The sequence below is a fragment of the Macaca fascicularis genome, chromosome 12 (assembly GCF_037993035.2).
Source record: "Macaca fascicularis isolate 582-1 chromosome 12, T2T-MFA8v1.1".
In the NCBI taxonomy this organism is placed as follows: Eukaryota; Metazoa; Chordata; class Mammalia; order Primates; family Cercopithecidae; genus Macaca; species Macaca fascicularis.
The window spans coordinates 63,625,402-63,651,470 of NC_088386.1; the positions used below are offsets into that span (position 1 = coordinate 63,625,402).

Consider the following 26,069-nt stretch of genomic DNA (forward strand, 5'->3'; position numbering starts at 1 on the left):
TGCGTTATTTGGCACAGATAAGCATTTTCGCTCTCAAATATGTTGACAGGTATAAGGGGCTCTGTCAGAAGCCGTATATATCGATTGGTACAGCTATTGATAGCAACTACACAAATTCAAAATCAGTAGACACAGAAACAAAGCAATCACAATCTAAGTACCTATGACTTACTTATCTATGTGCCCCCTGAAATACATACACAAAAAAGTTAAGGGAATGATGTTTGTAATAGCAGCCTAAGTGCTCACCAAGAAGGAAATGGTTAAATAAACAATTTTCATTCATCTAATACAATACTATGTGCCAGTAAATAAAAAACAGGCAGATCGATAGTTTCTAAGGTGGAAAGATTGCCAAAACAATCGAGCAAGTTGCAAAAATATTTTCTAGTTTTTATAATTCCATTCGTGTTTTTAAAATGACATGCTAGATTTTTTTAATGAACACATTAGTACGGAAAGAAACAGAAAAGGTCTGGAAGAAAACTGTTCAAACGGATGACTTCTGTGGAATGAAGTGACAGTCACAGGAGTGAAAAGGGGAGCAGTATAAAAGTCGTCTTTCAGTTTTTATTCTATGTCATTCTCCTATGATTTTCAAATAATTATTCTTTGTCTCTTCTCAGTAAGGCCTATCCCAACCAAGTCATCTAAAATTATAACCTCCCACCACACTCCCTGAAGCCCCCATCCCATTGTTTCTTTCTATCACTCCTATTCCATTGTAATAAACCACATAATTTACTTCCTTATTAAGGCTATTATATAGTTTACCTACTCCCATAAGAATGTGAGCTCCACAAGGACAGGGATTTTGCTCTGTATTTCTCACTGATGTATCCCTTAAACCTACTCAGACAGGGCACATAGTAGGGACATAATACATATTTGCTGAATATTTACATATTTAACACTTTTTAATTTCCTTTATAATAGATAAATACTTCATGCTTTGCTTACAGAAAGCAGTTTGGGGTAGTTGGCAAAGGGACACTTTAATTAAAAGCTGAAAGGACACAGGAAGCATCACTGTAGTATCTCTTAATACAGCTCAAGATAATCAAATGTCAAGGCTGTCAAAGGAACAGGTATCAAAAATCGAGCCCGAGAAGCTGTACAGTAACAGGTGGGGCTTGTTATTCCTAAAATTCGGTGGAAGTGTTTACATGCAAACACATGTATCCTTTCAATGAAATTAGAGGTCTATTCATATGCTTCTTTAATTATAAATCAATACATTAACAGACATATGGCGCTGAGAAATCAAATGAGTCTAGATGCAGTAAACCACCTATGACTTTCATATCCCACTTAAGAAGGTCAGAACTGATGCCTGAAGATCAACTCACAGCATGCTACATAGTCTTTCCCTTCCTGTCTGTGCAGAAAATATTCTTGCCAAAAAGATACTGCTATTCTCCAAATAACAAATCAGCTTTCAGAGCAATTTCAACAAGCACACAGTGAGAGATTATCTTAAATCCTTATGACCTGTACCCACCAGCCTTACTAGCAAGGCAGGATCCAATGGATATCGTCCAATGAAGATTTCTTGCAGTGAATAACAAATGCTTTGTGAGTCGATGATGCTACTTTAACCATGTTATTTTGTTCTATTTCTCAGCAGAACTGACACTTTTAGTAAGAGATACTCTTAGAAACAGCAGAAAAGCCTAGACTCTGTACCTTAGATAAAATGAGAGAAAGGAAGGAGAAACACAGTTCATGATATGTGGTTAAGATCATTCTGAAAATAGCACAACATCGGTGTAGCCAATGTGTTCCATGTGGGCTCATCACCACTGCTCCTAACAAAGGGCGATGAGGTCTCTGATCAAAGCTTATATATATATACACACTTTTTCTGAAACAGAGTCTGGCTCTGTCACCCAGGTTGGAGTGCAGTGGCACAATTTCAGCTCACTGCAACCTCCACCTCCCAGGTTCGAGCGATTCTCATAATCCCAAATAGCTGAGATTACAGGCGCCTGCCACCACGCCCAGCTAATTTTTGTATTTTTAGTAGAGACAGGATTTCGCCATGTTAGCCAGGCTGGTCTTGAATTTCTGACCTCACGGGATCCGCCCGACTCGGCCTCCCAAAGTGCTGGGATTACAGGAGTGAGCCACTGCACCTGGCCAAAGTTTATATTTTATATATGAAATGGAGAGGTGAATTAAATGATAAACAGAGGAGAAAACAAAATCTGAAGGAGAGCTACCATGGGGAGGCAGGCAAGCTGGAAAATGCCTAGGAAAGGCCTATCCATATGGCATGAAAGATGGAGACAGAAGGGTGAGAGGAAAGAAAAGGAGAAGAAAGGGTGGCCTGTGGCTCTGCTGCCCTCTTCCTTACAAGACCCAGCTGGCTACTGCCACTTCAAACTCAATGATGAGAGGTACTACATTTAATCAAAAGGAAATGTCTGCTAATTAAAAAAAATTGGGATGGATATCATTTATAGCCCAAAGTTTTTTTGTTTTCTTAATGAGAATTTATTAAGGTATGCATTAATTACTAGGTCTGTAAAATATTTGGAGCTATTTAAATATGCTTAAATTTCCTCTAGGAGAATTAGCAAGTTTTGTGAACTACAGTTATCATTAGTCATTAGGCATTAGGATAATTAACCAGATGGAGGAAGTAAATCAAATATGATCTCTTAATCAAAAGATGACCAGGCCTCAAAGGGAAGCTGTTAAAATTTTTTGAATGCTCCTTAACCTACTAAGGTATCATTCAGAAGATTTAAAAACCAAGACCAACAGATTCAACCAAGAGTTTCTAACCATTTTAATATCTACTTCATTGCAAACAAAAACCGTGAAAGACATTTTGCCTGTATGCTTACTATGTTTTCTAAAGGCAGTAATCCTAAGAGTTAAAATTAATTGATTACCTAGTCTGTGTCAAGGATTCCAGGGAGGGTTTTGTGTACGTTGATTGCCAATCCTCATGGCAACTTTATTATAAGTACTAGGATCATCCTCATCTGACAGATGAGGAAACAGGCTCAGAAAGCAAAGTAATTTGCCCCGATTTATTCAGCCCAAAGTCAGTCAGACAGAATCAAGAGCTGCAAAGTCCACGTGCCTTTCCTCTTTCTTTCTACTCTGTGAGATTTTGAAGCATCTCCCCTATATGGATCAGACTCTGATACCCCAAGAAAGAAATTAAATGGCAAAATAATAGATAAACAGCCACAGCTCACCTCTGGATTTTCTTCTTTTACTCTTCGTGACTGTAAAACAATTACGTATCCATTAATATATATAACACACACGATCACAAAAATAAAGTTTACACAGATGAGCTCATCATCAACAATGTCATTTACCTTTTCCTGAGAAAAAGCTGCTTTCCCTTCTTCGCTCTTCTCATCCATCTCATCATCACTCCACTCCCAGTCCCCATCTTCGGTTTTATGAAGGTGACCACTTGACCCAGGAACTCTTCTTACCTGAACCAAAACAAGCCCACACAATTCTTCACTAGTCGAATGTGAACCATTTCACTGGTGCTGCAACTTGGGTGATACAGCATACACACCAACCTGAAAATAACCTGAGTGGCTGTGAATCCAGGGATAGCTAGACGTCAAGATCCAAAAAGACTACACAGCCTCCGACTCCCAAACTCATCCTCTTTCCAAAAATGCTGTGTTTTTTGAAATGCATTACTACATACATGAAAAACAAAATATTTTGGAAGAACATTGCACACATAAGCAATTAAGGATCAAGCTCATTTTTCACGTTTACTTCAGTTAACACTGTATTAGTTGCCATATATAAAATGCCATGTGGTAGGCTTCAAATTGCCTAAGGAAGTGCATGCAAGCAACGTCCTGCTGACTGAGCAAAGGCAGAGAAATCAGGAAGCCTAATGAAGCGTACTAGACTATGGGTATCGGCGATCTAAAAACCTAAGACAACAAAGCAAACACCCTTCTATTGCCACCTCACTCTCTTGCAGAACCTGACATTATGCTTATTTCCCCAGGATTCTGCTCAACCTATTTGAACAAAACAAAACAGCACCAGACCATTCTTAACACACTTTGTAGCACTTATGAGACTTGTGAGATTGCTAGGAACACAGCTTGATAATCAGCAGCCATGCTAGTGTCTAGATTATAATCAGTCTTCCCCATTATTTCAAATTGTTTTGAGCTAGGGTAGAGATGTAATCCATAGGGCAAGCTTTCCAAATGTCTTTGTGGTTGGAAAAGCAAAACTTTTAAAAGGACAGGATGACTGAGAATGAGCCTGTGAGACCAAAGTAATTTGCTTAAAAAACGTACTGAGATGTAATTAAACAAAGCACTGTAGCAGATGAACATGATGTGAACGTTAACAGCCGTGGTCCAAGGTTTCAGAGAAACTTCAAGTGGAAAGGGAGCTTCCAGACAATCGAGAGCAACCTCTTCATTTTACAGATGAGGAGATGAAGGCCCAGAACGTGACCCCAGATCACGCAGTAATGAAGGCAAAGCAAGGTGAGAAACAAAGCCTCAGACTCCCACTCAAATGTGACTCTCCTTATGCCACTGAATGATAACCGCCAGCAAGAAGTTATCGAAAAATGTCCTTTGAAGACTGAAAGACTACGATGTGAAGAAAGCCTACTTTTTATAATAGACACTATTTAGTTGTATCACAGGAGCTTCAGTGAAACCAAGGGAAACAGCACTGAACTTACATTTAAATATTTAAGTTTAGTATACATGTCAGACCACGTCATAAAAAATGCATGCTGGGGTTGGCTTTGATTTGAGGGCCTTACCATCTAGAACCTGTAAAAGTAATCCCGACCAGTTGGTCTAGAAGATTTGAGCTCCAACACAGAAAGTCAGAAAGAAAGTGGAAAGTACTTTTTTGAAATTGCAAATAGTTATGCTATTTTTTTAAAAAAAAAAAAGCTTTTTTTCCCACCCCCCTAAATTTTTTTTAACTAATTTATCTTTGAAATAGTACTTAGTAAAACCCCGTCTGGCCTTGGCATCAGATATTTCTTCCACTTGCATTTTGAGTTGTTCTAAAAGTCTTTTCTAATGGTGATTTTAATGGTGCTTATAGATGTTGGCAAAGTACTATAGAAAAAATGCCAAAATGCACTTCAGGATTTGCAGAACAGATTGCTCATTTTAATGCCTGTAGAAATCGCTAAAGGAAAATAATTTTCTGTTGACATATACAATAAAATGAATTATTTTCTTAGCAACGCTGATCATGGTGGTAGCAACATAGAGAAACATATGTTAATGACTACATTTAAAAGGAAGAATTTAAAGCCACGTCTATTACAAAACATACTGTCAACTAAGAAGTGAAAAGACAAGTAAAATTATCTATCAGACACAGAATTAAACTCTATCTCTACTAAAATTGTAGAACCCAAGGATAGTTGGTGAATTAGTATTCTTTAAGTACTCACCCAAGAGATTACACTAAGGAAATACTCTTTTCCAGAGAGAGTCCAGATTAACATCCTAAAATTTAGTTTACGTCCTTTCCCCCTCTGGCTCTATGTTTATAAGCTCTGTCAGTTTCATTTCCACAAGCAGAATCCAACTATAAACAATAAAATGGCCCATCCGCTTCCATTTTTATTTTAGTTTAGAGCCCTGGCTGTCCCTCTGTTTGTTTTATTTGCTGGAAGAGAGAAAGATAAAACAAAATGTCTAGGATGATAGCTCTAGACATTGAAATAAATGGCGGGATGTGCCTTTAAGCAATAAACATTGGTGAAACAAATAAATACACAAATGTTGACCAAATTAAGAGAAAGAACATTAAAAAACCAATGTAGGGAATAGTACTGGTAAAATTGTCACTAGAATAAGAATACTAACTTGCCTTTGAGAATGTCCCCTCAGCTTACTCCTAGGAATAAACTTGCAGCATAATTTGAAACCCAGGTTTCATGGTGGATTTATGTGACATTGATGTCTACCAAAGAGACGAGAAATCAATTTTACAAAGTTACATCCTTGTAGGGAATTTGTAGGGATGATGAGAAACAAGTTTTATCTTTTAGAGCCAACTAAGTTTCACACAGTTTAGCAAATGGTCTTATTCGGGAACTGAATAATACCTTGCAAAGTTAAAACTTCAAAAAAAAGAAAAGTGTAGAAAAGCTTCCATCTTCCCCTCACCCACTACAATGACGAGAATGGAGATTATTTGCCCTTGGAATTCTAATTTCATTGGTTATTATACTGCTCTTGTTCCACTAAATGATTTGCTCATTTAGTAAAGCCAAGAGGTGGTAGAATGAATTTATTCTCTATTTTCTCTGACAGGGATTTTAAAAAATCCATTGCTTCTCAGAGAAACAAGCTCAATTTAAGTGATACCTACAGGAATTCATAATCTCACAAATTCTTCAGGTCACAGTTGGCAGTAGTGAGGTTAGAAAACGTTTTATATTTTCTTCTCTTTATCTAAATGTGATTTTTAATGACAACCCATTAAATAAATGCACTCAAGTTCTGATTCCCACAAGAAAAGAAGGCAGGCTCAGCCAGAAGAACAAAGCAGAAGCATGGTTCCTGGCCACTGCTGGTGGCCAACAGGCAAGATGTAGGTGGCCACTGGGCAGGGTTAGGACGAGCAGCCACAGAGAGGAGATGGCAGGAATGTAGACAACAGTCTCTAAAGCGGTCTGACCTGTCACTCCAGTGCTGCACCTCTAAACGAGAGCTGTCTGTAAATACAGTTGTATCATCCCCATGCAACTCAAAGGAGGCACCTGGCCCCTGACACAGGAATTGGGAGGAAGATATGAAGAACCAGCAGGTAAAGTTTCTATAAGAGCATGCTAAATACGTCAGAAATGCAGGTGTGTGACTCTAACACTCTACTGAACAAAAGAGGAATGTGACCCAAAGAAATAATGACCAAAACTTAGTAGAATTTGTCTCGATCTGGCATGTCCATCTGTCAAAAAAAAAAAAAAAAAAAAGCACCCACTAGCCTCTCCCACTGCCACATTAACTTCTCCCTGGAAATGGGACTTGGGAATCTCCTTGGAGTGATTTTTACCCCTTCGGTGGGAATCCTGCACTCACAGCCTCTCCTCCACCTGCTGAACATACGGCACGCTGACTACAGTTGAAACTCAAGTGATCCAGGGAGCCCACCAACCTCAGGTCCACCTATCAAGAACCTACTGCACCAGCAGAAAGCAACACATAGTGACATTCCTGTTACCAGGCATACTACTGATGAAAAGTATAAAAAATGTTTCTAATTAATTGCTGTTTATCATGTACCTGAGGCACTGCCAAGAAAACAAAAAGCCTTCTAAATCATGAAACATTAACAAAATGTGACTCAGTAAGACTTTAGCAGTAACTATTTTACTGTCTCCATAGTTTATACACTGACACTGCTCCTCTCTGACCATCACCTCTCTCGGCACCTCCATCCTATACCTACTGCCTGGCCTCACTGTCTTCTCCTGCCCTTCCACCAGCCCCCTCCTGGCTCTACTCCTCAGCATGCAAGGCCTGGCACCCACAGCTGACTCCAGATGCTGCAACTGCTAGTACTCAATGTCCCCATGTCCCCTGGCCAGATGAACCTTCCTATCCAATCCACACTTGAGAAGCAAACCCTGGGGTCACCCCAACATGTACTCTCTAGTCCTGAACTACAGCCAAGAATAACACCAGTCAAGTGTGCGTGATGCCATTACAGATGACCACCAGGCACTCCCAGATGGGCCATCAGTGCTGCTACAACCCTGCCCCTCCAAGTGAAGCCCATAGATGGGGCAACAGCAGCACCGGGGAGGGAGCTTGTTAGAAATGCAGAATCTTGGGCCCCACCTAGACCCACAAAATCAGAATCTTCCTTTTTAGCAAGATCCCCCAGGGGTCATATTCTCATTCACGTTTGAGAAGCACTGCGCGTTTGAGAAGCACTTTCCCTCATTGCCAGCCTAGCCTCTTGCTCCTAGTTGGTATTTAGACCATGTTAGGTACTATGTTCTACAGATTTTACATGTATTAACTAATTTAATCTTCACAGTAGCTTGTGAGCTCAGAATCATTGTACTGCCCCATTTTTCAGAGGTAAAACTGTGATACAGGGAAAGTTAAACCACGGCCCAAGCTCATACAGCTGGGAGGTGACAACAGTAGGAGATGCAAGAGCAGGAGTCAGACCCCCAACTCTCCTTTCCTCTCTCTGCTACTGCAGCTTACAGTAGGGCCTCCAATCACTTAAAATAACTTCCTCTGCTACCCTGAGAGCATCAAGTCCATCCACTGGAGCACAGGTGACTTGTTATGTTTCAGTAAAGAGACTGGTGGCATTTTGGCCCTAGAGATTTGTGGAACTTTGAACTTGAGAGAGATGATTTAGGGTATTTGGTGGAAGAAATTTCTAAGCAGCAAAGCATTCAAGAGGTGACCTGGGTACTGTTAAAGGCATTCAGTTTTAAAAGGGAAATACAGCATAAAAGTTCAGAAAATTTGCAGCCTGACAATGTGATAGAAAAGAAAATCCTGGCTGGGAACAGTGGCTCACACCTGTAATCCCAGCACTTTGGGAGGCTGAGGCGGGCAGATCACAAGGTCAAGAGATGGAGACTATCCTGGCTAACACAGTGAAACCCCATCTCTACTAAAAATACAAAAAGTTAGCCAGGCGTGGTAGTGGCCTGTAGTCCCAGCTACTCGGAAGGCTGAGGGAGGAGAATGGCGTGAACCTGGGAGGCGGAGCTTGCAGTGAGCCAAGATGGCGCCACTGCACTCCGGCCTGGGTAAAAGAATGAGATTCTGTCCCCAGAAAAAAAATTAATCACCAAGACAATGGGGAAAACATCTCCAGGGCATGACAGAGAACTTTGTGGCAGCCCTTCCCCTCACAGGGCTGGAAGTTTAGGAGGAAAAAAATGGTTTCGTGGGCTGGGCCCAGGGTCCCTCTACTATATGCAGTCTAGGGACTTGGTGCCTGGCATCCCAGCTGCTCTAGCCATGACTAAAAGGAGCCAAGGTACACCTCAGGCCATAGCTTCAGAGGGTGCAAGTCCCAAGCCTTGGCAGCTTCCACATGATGCTGAGCCTATAGGTGCACAGAAGTCAAGAACTGGGAACCTCTGCCTAGATTTAGAAGGATATATGGAAACACCTGGATATCAAGGCAGCAATTTGCTGCAGGGGTAGAGCTCTCATGAAGAACCTCTGCTTGGCCAGTGCAGAAGGGAAATGTGGGGTCAGAGGCCCCACACAGAGTCCCTATTGGGGCACTGCCTAGTGGAGCTATGATAAGAGGGCTGATGTCCTCCAGACCTCAGAATGGTAGATCCACCTACAGCTTGCTCCGTGGGCCTGGAAAAGCCACAGACACTCAACGCCAGCCCATGAAAGCATCTGGGAGGGAGGCTGTACCCTACAAAGTCACAGGGACAGAGGTGCACAAGACCATGGGAAACCACCTCTTGCATCAGTGTGACCTGGATGTGAGACATGGAGTCACAGGAGATCATTTTGGAGCTTTAAGATTTGACTGCCTCACTGGATTTCAGATTTGCATGGGGCCTGTAGGCCCCTTTGTTTTGGCCAATTTCTCCCATTTAGAACAGCTGTATTTACCCAATTCCTGTACCCTCACTCTATCTAGGAAGTAAATAACTTGCTTTTGATTTTACAGGATCATAGATGGAAGGGACTTGCCTTGTCTCAGATGAGACATTTGACTGTGGACTTTTGAGTTAATGCTGAAATGAGTTCTGACTTTTGGGAAGGCATGGTTGATTCTGAAATGTGAGGACATGACATTTGGGAGGGGCCAGGGGCAGAATGATATGGTTTGGCTGTGTCCGCACCCAAATCTCATCTTGAATTGTAACTCCCACAGTTCCCACATGTCACGGGAGGAACCCGGTGGGAGGTAACTGAATTATGGGGACAAGCCTTTCCTGCACTGTTCTCATAATAGTGAATAGATCTCACAAGATCTGATGGTTTTAAAAAGAGGAGTTCCCCTGCACAAGCTCTCTCTTTGCCTGCTGACATCCATGTAAGATGTGACTTGCTCCTCCTTGCCTTCAGACATGATTGTGAGGCCTCCCTAGCCACATGGAACTTATATAAGCCCATTAAACCTCTCTTTCTTTTGTAAATTGCCTAGTCTCGGGTATGTCTTTATCAGCAGCACAAAAACATACTAATACATACTCACAGCCCCTATCTTCCTAATAAACTTCACACTCTCACCCTCTTTTCCTGTGGTGTGCAAAGACAGCGGATTCCTTCTCTTCACAAGACCAATGCCTCTGGGAGCACTCCTCATGTATCTACTCACTTATTCCTTCCTTCAAGACACTTACAGCCAGGCCCTGGCTCCTCTACATCCATCTGTAAATATGCTTAAGTCTCTCTTATACTTCTACTAAAAGAACCCCAGGGACCCCACTGATTTTCATTCTTCCTTAAGAATTACTCCATCACTCTTCTCTTTCACTGTCAACGTTTTGCTAAAGATAGTCTCCAATAATGGCCCTCACTTCCTATCTTATCCTCACACTTTAATAGTGTGCAAAATGATATCTGTCCCCACTAGGCCACCAAAACTACTCTCTCTCCCTTTGAGATTTAATGACTTCCTAATAGTGTAATTCAATGCTCTTCCCTGTGGCCATAACACTATCTTGTAGACATTGCTGAACTCCATTCTTCTCCTTTAAGCTCTTTCCAAATCTGTGTTCATAATGTTTCTCCTCCTACCTCTCTTGTCCTTCTGTGTCTCCAACTGTTCTTTGTTCTGTCTCCATGATAAATGTGACTACTCCCAGCCCAGTACACATTCTCAGCTCACTAGACGCTGTTGCCCTTAGTGAACACAACTTCTCCATGGGCTCCCTGCCCTCACCTAAGTTGATATCCTTGGAAACTGCATTTCTTAGTCTTGTTTTCCAAGTGTTCTGTTGGATATAAACACCTTATCAACTTTTCAAAGTTGAGTTTGCCACCCCTGACCCATTTGTTAATCCTCCATCTCCAGCCTCATTCTGACAATTCACCAGTGTTGTCTTAGTTAATGCCTTTGAATCTCAGCCTAATCCCCATTCCCATCATGTTCACCAGGGGCATGGTCATATAAAGCTCCTAATATGATGCCTGCCACATAATGAACACTCAAGACATGACAGGTGCTATTATCATGAATATCCTCAAAGCTTCTCCCAACCCAAATCTATTCATCTATTTATAATCCAGCCCAAAATTGTTTGTTTATATATTTTCTACCACATCCCTTTAGATACCCTACAATCCAGTTATGTACAAGTCACATATTTTTGTGACTCTACCATTTCCCGTATGTATTAGCTACATCCTTGGCCTGATCTGCCCTTCCACATTCTCCTTTTTTTTTTTTTAAGCTAAGAAGCTTTTGTCAATCCTCTCAATTGAAATTTTGCCTATACCTTTATGTCATTCTACTTTCATGTTACATTGGACAGATAACATATCAAACCATATACTCCTTCAGGGCAGAGAGCTTGCTTTAGCCATTTTTTAAAAATCACTTCTTAATTCATCTGGTCAACAAAGTTTTATTGACTAACTACCTTCATCTACCAAGTTCTAAACCAAAGATGAATAAAACAAAAGCTTACACCTTGGAGTAGTTCACAGTCCAGACAGGTGCACAGACATTTAAGCTAGAAATGTTTTTAAAAAGACATGAATACTATAAAAAAGATATAAATCATGGGAATCTGCAGAAGAGAGGATGACTATCTACATCAAGGGACAGTATGGATGGGTAGCTGCTACAGCATTAGCCCAGCATGCAGAGAAAGCAAAAACTTAGCACGTTCTACTGATTCATGTAATGTGGCAAGCAGAAAATGCAAAGGAAAAGCTGGCCAAGTGAGGACTGGGGTGACCTGAGGAGCACCTGTCCCACCATAAGAAGGCACCCATCATTGACTGACGGCTGCCACAGGGAGACAGCCCAAGCATATCCAGATCTTCTGATTCTTCTAGAGAAGTGGATAGTTTGGATTTTTATATGATGCTCTTGACTTATTTTAATGTTAACATATCAAGTTAAAAAAAAAAAAAAAACTTTCTCCGGACAGCCTAAAAATTAATGTCTTTGGGACAAATTCGGCCTGTGAGTTCACAGCCCTGTTTTACACCAGTCAGAGGGTTAGAAATCAGACAACGGGAAAACATGGAAAGCTTTCATGTGGGCACGGTGGGGGAAGGGAGAATGAGCAAATCTGGATTTCTGAAAGCAGAGCAGAGGATGTGCTAGGACTTGAGGATAACAAAAGCCAGAAAGACTCCAGTCACTACTGACATGTAACTAATCACCCCAAAACTGAGTGACTTCAAACAACAACAATTAGCCCTATGACAATCAGACTTGCTTCCAACACGGTTGACAGAAAGCATGAGAGACCCCAAGTCAGGACAAGCCCTTTCTGAATTCCTGACACATAGCAACAGTGCGAGATAATGAAATGACTGTCGTTGTTTTAAGAAGGTTGTCAGTGAGGGCTTAAAGAAAAGTGAGGGAAATGTTCCTGGAAGCTAGAGGAAAGGAGGACCCTGTTGTGCAGTGACACAGAGTTTAGCAACACTGACATCTACGGTAAAGTGGGAAGTGGAAATTCACCTAATGAACTCAATGATCTAGCTAAAGAGATTTCCAGGCAGCCACTTCAAGTGACACCTGGGTTCTGCTCACTGCCTATGATAAGATGTGAACAGAGAGAGATGAGCTAAAGAATAAACTGTTAAATATAAACCTGTTTCTCATTCCCAATCTCTCCAGACATCAAACAATTCTCAAGCCAAGAAATGGTTTCAGAGCAAAAATCAAACCCAGGGTGAAACTGCACAACCTTTTAAGAATTCAGAAAGATCTAAGGTGGTGCCTTGCAGACACCTTCAAACATCCATAACGCCTTCTGAGGATCTTAAGAGCTTGCGTTGCAGAACTTCTGCATTAAATAACAGGGATTCCAAGAATCACAGAGTACTGCCCCTTAGGCGTCTCACAGGGAGCCCATGGTAGACAAAGCATCTTGTGGTCATGGATCTTCTCTAATGGAGTGAACCCAACAAGATTCACAGAAAACCCACTACCTTTTTTGATCTTGTACTACAAAATACTGCCAGGTTAGACAAAAAGAAACAGAATACAAAATAAAAAGAGGCCTTCAGATCCTAAACTTTTGCTGGCAGGAAGCAGTCTGAGACGGCTCCTTAGCTGCAAATGCTGATTCTTTCTTGCGGAAAAAGAAGGATGATTTAAAAATCAGAACTTGAGAGGGGAGCCAAGAGCCTCAGAAAACAGCAAAACTGGACAGAGCCCTGATCAAGGAGCTGGCCCCACACACCTGGCTTGACTCCAGAACTGCCATGGACCTGTGTGCTCCCGTTTCCCCCCTTTTGGGCAAATCTTTAAGATGTGTATCCTCCTGCCGCATCCTGAGTGTGAGTCCAAGGGATATTTGTCTCTCTAGTTCACAGGCCTTAAGACTGAAAAATCAAGGAGCTGTACCCATGGCACCAGTCCTGAGGAGCCTCCTCTGTACCCAGATCTGATTCAGAGGACAAGGTCATGATTTTGAGCCTGAGCCTGAGCCTGAGGCTGAGCCTGGAGCTGCCACAGGATGAAACTTTTGGAGAGTCTTAAAAGCTCAAGAGCATATTTTAGACATGGAAGAGATATAAGTTGTTGTGGCCAGAGGGTAGAGAGAGAGCAAATTGTTTTTTCCAAATATGCGCGTGACAATATCTCCTGCCCCACGTGTTCAAGAATCTTGCTACTTCACTACCAACAGAGAGAGTCCAATGCCCTCTCCTTGAATCTGGGTGGATTTGTGTCTTACCTATAACCAACAGAAATGAGGCAGAAGTGAGGCCAGGTCGGAAAAGGTGATGCAACGTCTATCTTGCTCACTGGAATACTCATTGGAAGTCTTTAGGTGTCATGAAGCATTCCAACTGCCTTCAGACCCCTGTGCTGTGAGGTAGCCCAGGCTAGTCCCCAGATGACCTGACCATTTGATGCAGTGTCATGACATGAGAAGCTGAACAGTCTGAATCCCAGACCCACAGAAACTGGGAGACTTACTGAAGGACTGCTGGGGTCTTCAGCCATTTAGTCTCGGGCGATTTGTTACACAGAAATGGGTGATCAAGGTAACAATGGTGATAAGGGATTTACTGAATTTGTTTTCACTTTGGACACCTAGTGATGCTTTGAAAATTAGTAGGTCATATTTTACAGCCCTTGTCATACCAGATAACAAACCCTACCACACACTTTAGGTCATGTTTTCTAATTGTGTCTACTCCAGGCCTCTGAACATTCAGATTTTAATTTACACTTGCAAAATATCTCATCTGACTATGTTATTATACACTAAAGTATACCAAGAGGAAAAATGCCCGTTTCTATTAATCATAGGCAAATGGCAAGAGCTAAATCTTGGACCTTTTAGTCAGTGATTCCCATTAACTTTTTTTTCCTTGGCTTCTTGGAATTTAAAGCTCTACCAGTTCCGCTAAAATTTGGCATACCCTTTTTCTATAATATAAAGGGGTAGAACAAAGGAATGAGGATATGAAAAAGTTAATTAGAAAAAAATTCTAGAGAAACAAAGACTTTATAATTTAATAATGATAATGAAAAACACTTGGCTAGCTTGGTGAAAGACACACTTATAGCAACTTCCTTATAATGCCTGAATATTTTCTAATGGGAAGAGAAGCAAATTTGACAAATGTTGCTCTTCAGATAATGAGAATGGAATATTGTAACTTTGGAAATCCAACATGAAAGGGCAGTGTCTTGAAAGAGAATGTTCTGGAAGTTGGAAAGGAACTATTCTGAGGAGGCAGCACAAAGCACAGAGAAGCAATTCGATTTCTTATTCTGCGTCAGTCCTATCAAACCTCCAATATGGCATTTCCCCAAGCGAGGGCAACCAAGAACAATGGCAACAGCTAAGAGCCATGAAAGCAGAGTCCGATTTTGCAACTATTGTCTTTGAAAACTAAAGCTCCTGCTGGAAAGGGTGCCAAGCTGATCTGTAACTTCAGCTAATAAAGAAAACAATAGGAACACTCTGTCCTGGTAAGACAAATAGCACAGAAGAGAAAACACACATCATGTAAGACCAAAGGAAAATGCAGAAACCAAATGTTTGGCTCCACAGCAGAGTCGAGGTTGCTTTGGATACAGCAATAAGTTAAGAGTTAGCTTACTTGTAGGAGAATGAGGGGTGGCGAAGAGAAACAGAAGCACACAGCCAACTAAATATGGCTCCAGGCAGGGCTGGAACCGGAAGATTTCTGACAAGCAACAGAGAAGCACACTGCGATGGTCAGTTTTAGTTGTCAGCTTGGCTGTGCTACTGTCCACAGTTACTCCCTCCAACACTAAGCTAGGCATTGCTGTGAAGGCATTCAGTAGATGTGATTAAGTCCATAATTGACTTTAAGCAAAGGGAAATTATCCTTGATAATCTGGGTGGGCCTGATTCAATACGTGGAATAGCTTTCAGAGCTGAGCCAAGGCTTCTCTGAAGAAATTCTATCTAGGGACAACAGCTTTAGCTGTTCCCTAGAGTTCCAGCTTGCTCTTCCTGACAGCCTACCCTGTGAATGTTAGGCTTGCCTAGACCGCCCCCATAATCAAATAAGCCAAGTCCTTGCAATATATCTCTTTATAGGTCTCTCCTACTGGTTCTGCTTCTCCTGTTGAAGCCTGATTGATACACTAAAATCCAGCAGGCTAGCTATTGGTATTTATAAACAAAAGGCAAATTAGCTAGCAGAAGAGCAGTACTAATAATAGCATCCACTGGTTTTTGATAATGGAATATGTTAATGTCTCTAAGTGAAATACTAAGAGAAACTGAACTAAAAGGACAATAAAATGAAAACTAAGATGATATGAATTACCATAACTTAACAGAGAGTAAATTCTTACCCTACAAAGACACCTGAAATAAAGATCAGGGGTTAGTTACTGGTTAAACATCATTTATGTTAGATCTAAGAAATATAATCAACACCACCACCTTGGAAAACCTTCTGTCAAGAACTACATCTGCTTAGGGATTAATGACCTGAGAAAAAAACCTGGAAAGACACTCAAATGCATTGATTTTTGTGGAATGGAAACTCCATTCAGACTCACAAGATGTAATATAGAAATATTCCTAATATTCTAATTTCACTAAGATATCTGATTTTTTTTCAACATACAAATGTATGCAAACATTTCAGAATAACTTTTAAATGTCACTACCAAGGGGGTTTCTTCATAAAAATTATTACTAACTGCCCTAAAGATACATTTGGTCTATTACTCAGCTTACAGTTTCTGGATAAATGGCAGCAACAGGCTTTCTGAAAAAGTAGGTCAATACATAGTCAATTTTCAGTGTGGTCTCCATTATCAAGGACCAACTCAAGTCTACCACCTGCATAGAGAGAGAGAGATATGATATGCCTCTTCCAGGTGAAAAAGAAGGTATAGAAATCAGTTGCCATCCTGTCCCCCAGCAGCAGAACTTCACAGTTCCTCACTGTTTATCAGAGTGTGAGTTTCAAATAGAAGCATGTTTTTATTCTTCCTGGTTATAAAATTAATTCAAATCCCTATTATGGAATAGTATGCAGCCAGTAACAAGCATCAGAGACCATCAAAATATAGTAAGTAGAAAAGGCTAATAGAGAACAGCATCCACCACTGTGTAAAAGAAAATGAGGAGAGGCACACATACACATTTCTAGATACGTTTGTACATGCACAGAGCATTTCGGGAAGCATTTACAGGATGTGGTAATGCCTACTGGGTTGAAAGTGGGACTTTTTCACTATGTTGTACACTTCAAGGAGGCCCAATAAATAACCCTCTCTCCTCCTCCCTATCGCTAAACTAATTTAGAAGCAAGATCAATAAGCATAAAAGGACCAAAAATCACCCTTATTACTTATAAAGATGACATCTGAGATTGTGGCTTAAGTCTTTCTTTCTCAGTTGAGGAACTGATCTCTAGATTTCGAAGAGACTTCCCTAGAGCTCCCAGCGATGTTAATCAGCACATTCCTCCCTCACACAGGCGGTCCTCAGTGACCAAGGGCACCTCCCTGGGTGAGCAGGCCAGCTCCAGGAGAAAGTGAGGAAGAAGGGGTGAGCCACACTTTTGTGCCTGATTTTTCCCTCCAAATTCATTAATCAGATAAGTCCCTAGGCAAAGAATGTCCAAGAATGTTTTGCTAAAGGAATATCAGGAGTGTAAAAGCAACATTCTCCCTGCCTTCTTCGTCTGGTAAAGGTTTTGCATCATTTGAATTTTTATCATTATGAGTAACACTGTCAGTCAAAACAGAAGTATCTAAAAATTAAAAACATACTTCTTTTAAAAAATGCAAACAACATAGAAGTAGATACAACAGAAAGTGTAAGTAACCACTTCCTGTTTCTAAACAAGGTACAAAGATGTGACTGTCAATGGAAAGATAAGTTGCCTAAGAACTTTTTAAGAACTAAAAAATGAAAAATATTTCTAAAACCTTAACATGACAATACGGTCAAATCAAGAACATCAACTTATTTTCACCTGCGTTTATTGCAATACATGTAACAACTTAGGATTTCTAACATTTTTAATATATGTATTTTTTGAGACAGAGTTTCGCTCTTGTTGCCCAGGCTGGAGGGCAATAGTGCAATCTCAGCTCACCACAACCTTCGCCTCCCAGGTTCTAGCAATTCTCCTGCCTCAGCCTCCCGAGTAGCTGGGATTACAGGCGCCCGCCACCACACCCAGCTAATTTTGTATTTTTAGTAGAGTCGGGGTTTCTCCATGTTGGTCAGGCTGGTCTCAAACTCCTGACCTCACGTGATCCACCTGCCTCGGCCTCCCAAAGTGCTGGGATTATAGGCATGAGCCACCACACCTGGCCTAATGTTTTATTTTTATGCAACAAATTCTGGAATGGAGACTCACTTTTATAATAAGCTATTTGGTTCGGTCAACGAAACTGTCCTCAAGGTTTTGAATGCATAGTAACGTAAAGATATGAGTTCACGTTTACTAATACTCTGCTTTTCCATTCCTCTAAGAGGTAGCTGAGTTTCTGTTCCTCTGCATTCTATCCACAGAATAATAGATACTGTTGTTTTTGTTAAGGTGGCATTTGCTACAAATTTCCAAAGATATTGAGAAAATGTTCTAGCATATAAGAAAATTAAGAAGTGGGAAAGCATGTGCCCTGAAAGTAAGATACAGTTACATTTAGAGAGAGATGTCAGGAGCTAGTGACACCATATCCTAGAACTGTTGAAGGGATATGAAGAAAACAAAAAGTAAAGAGGACTCCATTAGTTTCCGAAACCTTTGGTTCCCCAGATCCAATATAACTGAAACTCAGGGCAGTCAACAGAAAACCTTGCTCTGAAACTGTTCACCTCTGTAAACCAGCACTCAACACAGACACTACTAGTGCACAACAGATACTGTAGAAATATTAGTTGAACAAGTCAATGAATAAATACCCTAGGCTAAAACATAACACACAGGAACACTGTGGGCCAAGAGTCTCACCCTGAGACTCAAAGGCATTTTACCACGTCCTCAGAAAACAACCATCTTTTGCCATCATCGGCCTTTTCGCTGTGGGGATGTGGTTAACAGTGATGAGTACAGGGAGGCTGAGGGGCTTAATTTATTCCATCTGCTTAAGCAAAGCAGCAGCTGGTGCCAAGAAAACTCTGGGCCTTCCTCTAAGTATCTTGAAGATCCTGTGAGGCAAGGCATGGTTCTAAACGCCAAATAATGACAGAGCTGATGATCAAAATAGATGCGCCCATCTGCCTCTGAGATGACATATTAACATCTTATCGTGCTGGGAATAATTCAAAGAAGCAAACAGACCCATGTCGGTTCACTAAAATCATTTTCCCCTTGTAATCAACTCATTTCACTATCATGCTGTCTGCAAAGGGCAGAGACTTCAGATGTGAGGTTAGAAACATACACACAACACACACACACACACACACACACACACACAAAATACAGCACAGACTTACACTTTGGTTTGAAAGACTGAAGAGTCTGATTCCAGCACAAGTTTAAACTGGTAGGAAAGAAGAGCCAATGGCTGCATCACAAGGTCTCTATGCAGAAACATGCCTCACATTTAAACTTCTACCCTCTCCAACTCCATCTCTACCGCTCACTCCACCCAAGTTATCGTCTCATGTTTCTCATATTCAAAAATCACAAAAATATAAGGAGACAAGGAATCCCCTGAATTCCCATTTCCACTGAAGGCTAGAGCCTCTGAGGCAGATGAGATAGGCACGGCCAGAAAGCTGCCCCAAGTCCTGGTGGGACAGTGTTGTCATCACACAAACTGTTTAGCTGTGGTGTCAGATTCCTCAGTTATTGCGTCAGAAAGGCAGAACAATTTTCACCCTATGTACAGAAAGACTTGACAGGCATGCCACAGGAAGTGTCAAAATGAGAGAGAAATGGGCCTTCAACTTTCTCTTCTTCGTGGCTACTATATTCATTTTTGTTACCTTGTTTTAATGGAAGTGTTCATAAATGCATAAGGTGAAAATAGTGAAACAAATCTCTTCTACTCACCTTCAACATTATCAACATTCTGCCAATCTGATTTTATCTATACATTCCAACTCTTTTGCTTCAGTATTTTTAAACTAAATCCCAAACATCGTATCATTTTACCTGCAAATACTTCGGTATGCTTCTCTGATAAGGACATTTAAAAACACGATCATAATATCATTTTCCCAAAGAATAAAATTACCTATAATTCCTTAGAATCTAATATCAGTCTACGTTCAATTTTGTCCTACTGTCTCAAAAATGACTTTTTCAGTTTATTTATTCAAAACAGGATACCCCTAAAATCCACATGTGGTCCACACTCTGAAATCTATAACCATTCTTGTCAGGGTCTCTCTTAGAGCCATCATATCCACTTAAACAAGCTCTGATTTAGATGCTGCTGTTTCAGCCAAAAGGACAGAGTAGGAACGTCCGTGTTTTCCTATTGCTAACAGAAAACACCGTCTTCACAGGGATCAGACACCTGTTCCTTACATCACCAGGACAATTCTCAGTCCTCAAGGAAAGCAATGTTGGAAGCTCCACTGTAAAAATGCTCCAGACAGGAGTTTTATTTCAGGGGCAATGTCTCAACTGTGATCCAATTCAATATTGAAAAAGGCCATAAATTCTATCTTGTTAATTCACTTCATATTAACAGGAGACTGCCAGAGCAGCAAAATAAATAACACAGATTTACCTGTAAATGGCTCTGAAAGACCATGTATTCTAATTCATATATTTTCCTAATAAGGGCCAGCCACCGATTTTAAAAACAAACAAGAAATGACATAGTTGTATATTCTCACACGGTGAATAAAGATAAAATACAGTTTAAAAAATTCAAGCTTCAGAATCCATGGTAAGATAGAGGAGAACAGGTTTTGACAGAAACTGAGTGTCACAAGTAACCCAGGTCACACTGCAGGACCTAAGCTTCTTTATCTAAGGATCCAATCCTCTTATCATATCTGCTCATCATTAGTAAAACTAAGTATATTTGAGTACCATCATTTTTTTTTCTTTCCCTGCCTAATCCCAGTAAGAGTCCAATGGCCGCATTGTAGATGGCTAAAAGCAGAAGGGCAAAAAGGCACTCAGAAAATTCAGAGCATGGAGGAGAATCTGTTCTTGAGTCAAGAGGCTGTGTGCAGGCTACAGACTCCCAGGGTACAGAATCTCTTGCACGCAATGTTCTCAGCTGTCCCTCCCGTGGTAGGACACACATATTTCTCTCTCCAGGTCACACTCTCCCGTGATTTGCAGACATGCATATTGGTCTCCTGTGCATCTCCCCTTGGAAGCCCTGCAAGCATCTCCAGCTCAACACATTCAGAATGTTCAGCACCTTTCCCAGGAAATGTTTCTCCCACCTTCCAAACAGTCTCTAAGTCAGAAAGCAGGGAGTCAATACTGAGCTTTTCCATAAAGCTCTCCTTATCCTTCACCATCTTCTCAAACTCCCATTCCCATGAAAATCTTTCAAGACCTAAGTTGTACTGGTCCATTCTCATACTGCCATGAAGAAATACCCGAGACTGGGTAATTTATAAAGAAAAGGGGGTTTAATGGACTCCCAGCTAAACAGTTTGTGTGATGACAACACTGTCCCACCAGGACTTGGGGCAGCTTTCTGGCCGTGCCTATCTCATCTGCCTCAGAGGCTCTAGCCTTCAGTGGAAATGAGAATTCAGGGGATTCCTTGTCTCCTTATATTTTTGTGATTTTTGAATATGAGAAACATATTCACATGGCTAGGGAGCCCTCACAATCATGGCAGAAGGCGTGGAAGGAGCTAAAGCAACATCTTACATGGCAGCAGGCAAAAGAGCATGTGCAAGGGAACTGCCCTTTATAAAACCATCAGATCTCATAAGACTTAATCACTGTCACAAGAACAGCATGGGAAAACCCGCCCCCATGATTCAGCTACCTCCCACTGGGTCCCTCCCACGACATGTGGGGATTATGGGAGCTACAATTCAAGATGAGATTTGGGTGGGGACACAGCCAAACATAAGTCATGTCAACTCCGCCTCATCAATCTCTCTTCTACCTATTCTTTGCCTGCTCTACCTTTGTTCCCATCTATCCACACTTGCACAGCAAAGTCTGCCAACTACTAGTCCACCGACCTGATCCCTGCGTCCAGTCTTGTCCCTCTAAACCACAACACACTGCCACACTGCTGTCTCGGAGCTCCTTCTAAAGGCAAACTGGTCGCTGCATGTCTCTGCTGAAATTCTTATCACAGTTCCTGATTTGTGGGTGGTGGAGGGAAAGCTCAAGCTCCTCATCAAGACAGAGACACTTTTTGCTCTGGCTCCTGCCCACCTCTGCATATCTTCCCTCTATTTAAATCACACAAACAATTACTCTCCAACACATTTGCAAGTACTTGCCCATGCCGGTCCCTCCACCTGAGATGAGCCTCCTTACCTCTAGGGAAGGAAGACCACCAACTATCTTACATAGGACAACTACAGGACCAAGTCCTTCACAGGGTCCTCCCCAGCCCTCCCCAGCATGCTGTGTGCCATTCCAATCCAGCATTCATCCTGATGCTCAGTGGTTGTTTCCAGGCCAAGTCCTCCCTGATCTGTGGGGGCCACTACCCTCCCAGTCATCCAGGCTCAAATCCACACTGTCAACTTTCATTCTTCTCTTGCGTTACTTACAGATTAAGAGTGAGTCTTATCTCTGTAGCCTCAACACAGTCCTGATACTTGATATATGAACAATAAATGTGCACCAAATGAAAAGCTGTCTTTGTGAACCACTGCCCTCAGAATCCTTCATGACTCATATCCTCCTTGCGCATTTTCAATATTTTTCTCCCCCTCCACACTAAGCTTTTGAATAGACACAGGTCTCCACTGACCTCAGAAGCCTCTGCACATCCCAAGCTATGTGTGTCCTCCTGCCCTTTACAACCAAACTTTGAAAAATCACCCACTTGCACTTCTTCATCATCCCTTCACTCATTAATTCTAACTGTCCAGCTTTTTCTCTTACTGTGAAAACCGAGCTAGACCCAATGTCTTTTTGTAAGTCCTCATTTTCCTTCACTTCTCTGCAGCATTCAGAACTGCTGACCACCTCCACCTTCCTGGTTCCTGGGACAGCACTTTCTTTTCCTCCTCTCACAGTTCTCTGCATCCTCCACTTGTTCCTGTAACTGCTCCCCCAGGATTCCCCAGGGCTCCTTTGTTCTCTCTGTCATGTCCTCCATGGCAATCTCATCTTACCACACAGCTTCCACAATCACCTCCATTGAGAAGACACCTTCAAATAGAAATTCCAATGGAACTTCAAACCCACATGCATCCTAATGAACTCCTGATCTTCCCTCCAAAACAGGCCTGTTCCAGTTCCCACCAGTTTCAGTAAAGGTACTACCATCCTCCTATCCACACAGCCTCAAACCCTTCCGGCTGTCTTTCCCCCTTCTGTTTTGCCTCCCATGTCCCATCACTTACTAGGTTCTGCCAAGTCTAGCACTTCAATGTCACTTGTCCCCTGCCCTATGCCTCTGTCACAGTTCTAGTTCAGACCCCCATCACCCCAGGCCTAGATGTCTTTAACAGCTTCTGCCAGCCTGACCTCCTCCTTCAGACTGTCCTCTACTGTCCACTCCTGAGCCAACTTCTACAGTTGCTTCTCTGCTTACAGGGCACCTGTCATGGGCTCCTTACAGCTCACAGCATCACACCCCAACCCCATGGCTTAAGATCTAAGGCTTCCACATCCTGGACTCGATCCAGCTTTACAACTTCACTTCCTACTGCATTTTTTCATGTAAGCTTTATTCTAGCCCAGTTCTCAAATATGCCTGATCATAAAATTCACCTAGGTCATGTGTTAAAAATACAGATTTCTGAGTTCTACCCAACACTCACTAAGGCAAGACCTCTAAAGAGGTCTAAAGAACAATCTTCAATTCGCTGATTCAATGATCTACAATTAGTCTCCCAGAATACTTTTTTCCCCTTCAATCACAAATAAAATTGTGTCATTGAAGGGGAAAAGAACACTCAAATCCCCACTATCATCAAAAGCCTGTGCTGAATCTGCTAGCCACTCATGTATCTCTTTCTTTAATCACCAAACTTCCTAAAAAATCACCCGTGACCTTCCTATATACATAAATGTCTACCAAGATGAAGACTATGCTTTGCTTTGCTTTTGTTAAAAGACAAATCCCTAATTATGTTGACAATGAAATAAGAAAATCAATTTAGAATCTGGGACTAAGGAAGTTAAATCAATAGGTGTTATTTTCCCAAGAAAAATAACCGAAGCAGAAACCTTAATATCTATATGTCTATTGCATTTTAAAAAGCATGGATTATAGTATCTATTTAATTGCTAAACATAGGGTTACAGTGTTCAGGTTCATGTAGTTTTATATTTTCATACCACACACACAAATACATCTATCTAACTGCATTACCCATTTTAAGTTATATTGGCTGAGATTTTTTTCAATTTAAAACTGATTCGTGTTTATTATAGAGAATTTAGAAAATAAAGACGAGAACAAGGATGTGATTAGAATCCTTCTACCGGGTGACAGTATGGCACAGTGGTTACCAACAAAAGGCCCCTGCATCAGACTTTGACACTAAGTTCCAACCTGACCGCTTGCTAGTCATCATGACTTAACCACGAAGTCTCAGACTCTTCACCTGTAATGCAGAGTGACAATACCTACCTCATCAGGTTATTATGCAGATAAATGAGATCATGTGGGTGAAACAGTTAGTGCAGTATCCACAACTGCTGATTTGTACTGAATTCTACCCTGGAAAACAAAACCTGGGTGTGTCCTCAGCTTCAAAAACTCTCAGGGAATGAATCCCTGTGTCCTACATCCAAGTATGCAGAATTTAAAAACCTGCTGTGGACATATCTATTTTCTTAGAAATATGCAGCTGAATATAACCATTTTTGGATATTTGAGATCATTATGTACACTGATGACAGGTAAATGGATGAAGACATCAGACCACAATTTTTCTCTAAGCTCTCCATACAGGAAGAAAAATGTAGCATTCAGGTTATAATGGTATAACGAGATTTAAAGTATTAATGATATAATGTCTGAGTTAAAGATAAACTTCCTTATGAGACTTGTTCTATATTTATATTCTGAATTATACTTATAAATAGATAAGCTAAATCAATAAGCATAGAAAAACAACCACCACCACCACCACCACCACCACCCTGCAATAGGTATAAATGTGCCCAAAATACTCTAGGGGAGAGAGAAGGAAACACTATTAACTTACTGTTCTATGGCCCTTTCTTAACACATACTACTACGGGTCCTTGTCCTACTAAACTTCATTTCCTAGCACAACCCAGGGTTAAAGTTGGCAAGTACCACCAAGTGCACCACTTTTACCAACTCTCTGAAACAACTCAGGCAATACACCACACTTGGAGATGACTTATTTGAAAATGCCAGAGTTCTACTACATCATGGCTGGTTTTAGTCACTCAAATCCTTTAATACTTCAGACAGATGTGGTATGCAAAGTGACCCTTCTGAAAATGCACAGTTGACTGTATTTGTTCATGTATCCATTGTACCGTTTTACCAAGTCTTAGGCATTGCCACACCTTTTTCATGGAGGAGTCCACCTCACGTCGGTTCTACAGGGCAGGACTTTATTGACTTGCTCATCCCTGAATCCCCAGCACCTGGCTCACTAACTGGCACATTCCAAGTGTTCAATTGAGACTAGTGGAATGGCTGGGCATGGTGGTTCACACCTGTAATCCCAGTACTTTGGGAGGATGAGGCAGGAGAATCACTTGAGGCCAGGAGATTGAGACACGCCTGGGCAACACAGTCAGACCTCATCTCCCCCCAGTCCTCCCCCTACACACATAATTAGCCATGCATGATGGCGCATGCCTGTAGTCCCAGCTACTCAGGAGGCTCAGGTGGGAGGATCCCTTGAGGCTAGGAGCGCAAGCTTCAGTGCACTATGATCATGCCACTGCATTCCAGCCTGGGTGACAGAGCAAAATCTTGTCTCCAAAAAAAAAAAAAAAAAAAAAAGAAGAAGAAGAAGAAGAAGACTAGTGGAATAAACGGATACAACTATTACATGCTTGAATTTACCCAAGTATGTCATGTGATTCTGTTATAGAACATTTGACTGAATCACAGTCTTTAAAGGAACTAAAGGTAAAAATATTTAGCACTTATTAAATACTTCCTGTGTGCTTTTAATTTTACAAGAGCCATGCCACTAACCCTTTCTTAGAAATCACATGGGGTAAGTGAAACAACCGTGTAAAACAATACTAAGTAATCACTAGGTTTACTCTTCTTTATTACTCTTTAGACAAATATGCAACCTGGAATAGTGCCTAGCTAGTGCCTAGCATATTGTAGGCACCCAATAAATACTTGAGGAT

The 26,069-nt window shown here is 41.3% G+C and overlaps 1 protein-coding gene across 3 annotated transcripts in view; it reads right to left on the reverse strand.

Moving 5' to 3' along the window:
- The window catches only part of STK39 (serine/threonine kinase 39), a 292,156-nt gene that overhangs the window by 116,266 nt on the left and 149,821 nt on the right, over positions 1-26,069 (reverse strand). For all 3 annotated transcript variants that reach the window (XM_045367192.2, XM_065525612.2, XM_065525613.2), the window contains exons 11-12: positions 3,339-3,461; positions 3,213-3,242 (exon numbers count right to left, since the gene is read on the reverse strand). In XM_045367192.2, the coding sequence (XP_045223127.2) occupies positions 3,213-3,242; positions 3,339-3,461 (153 nt within the window). The remainder of the gene's footprint in view (positions 1-3,212; positions 3,243-3,338; positions 3,462-26,069) is intronic.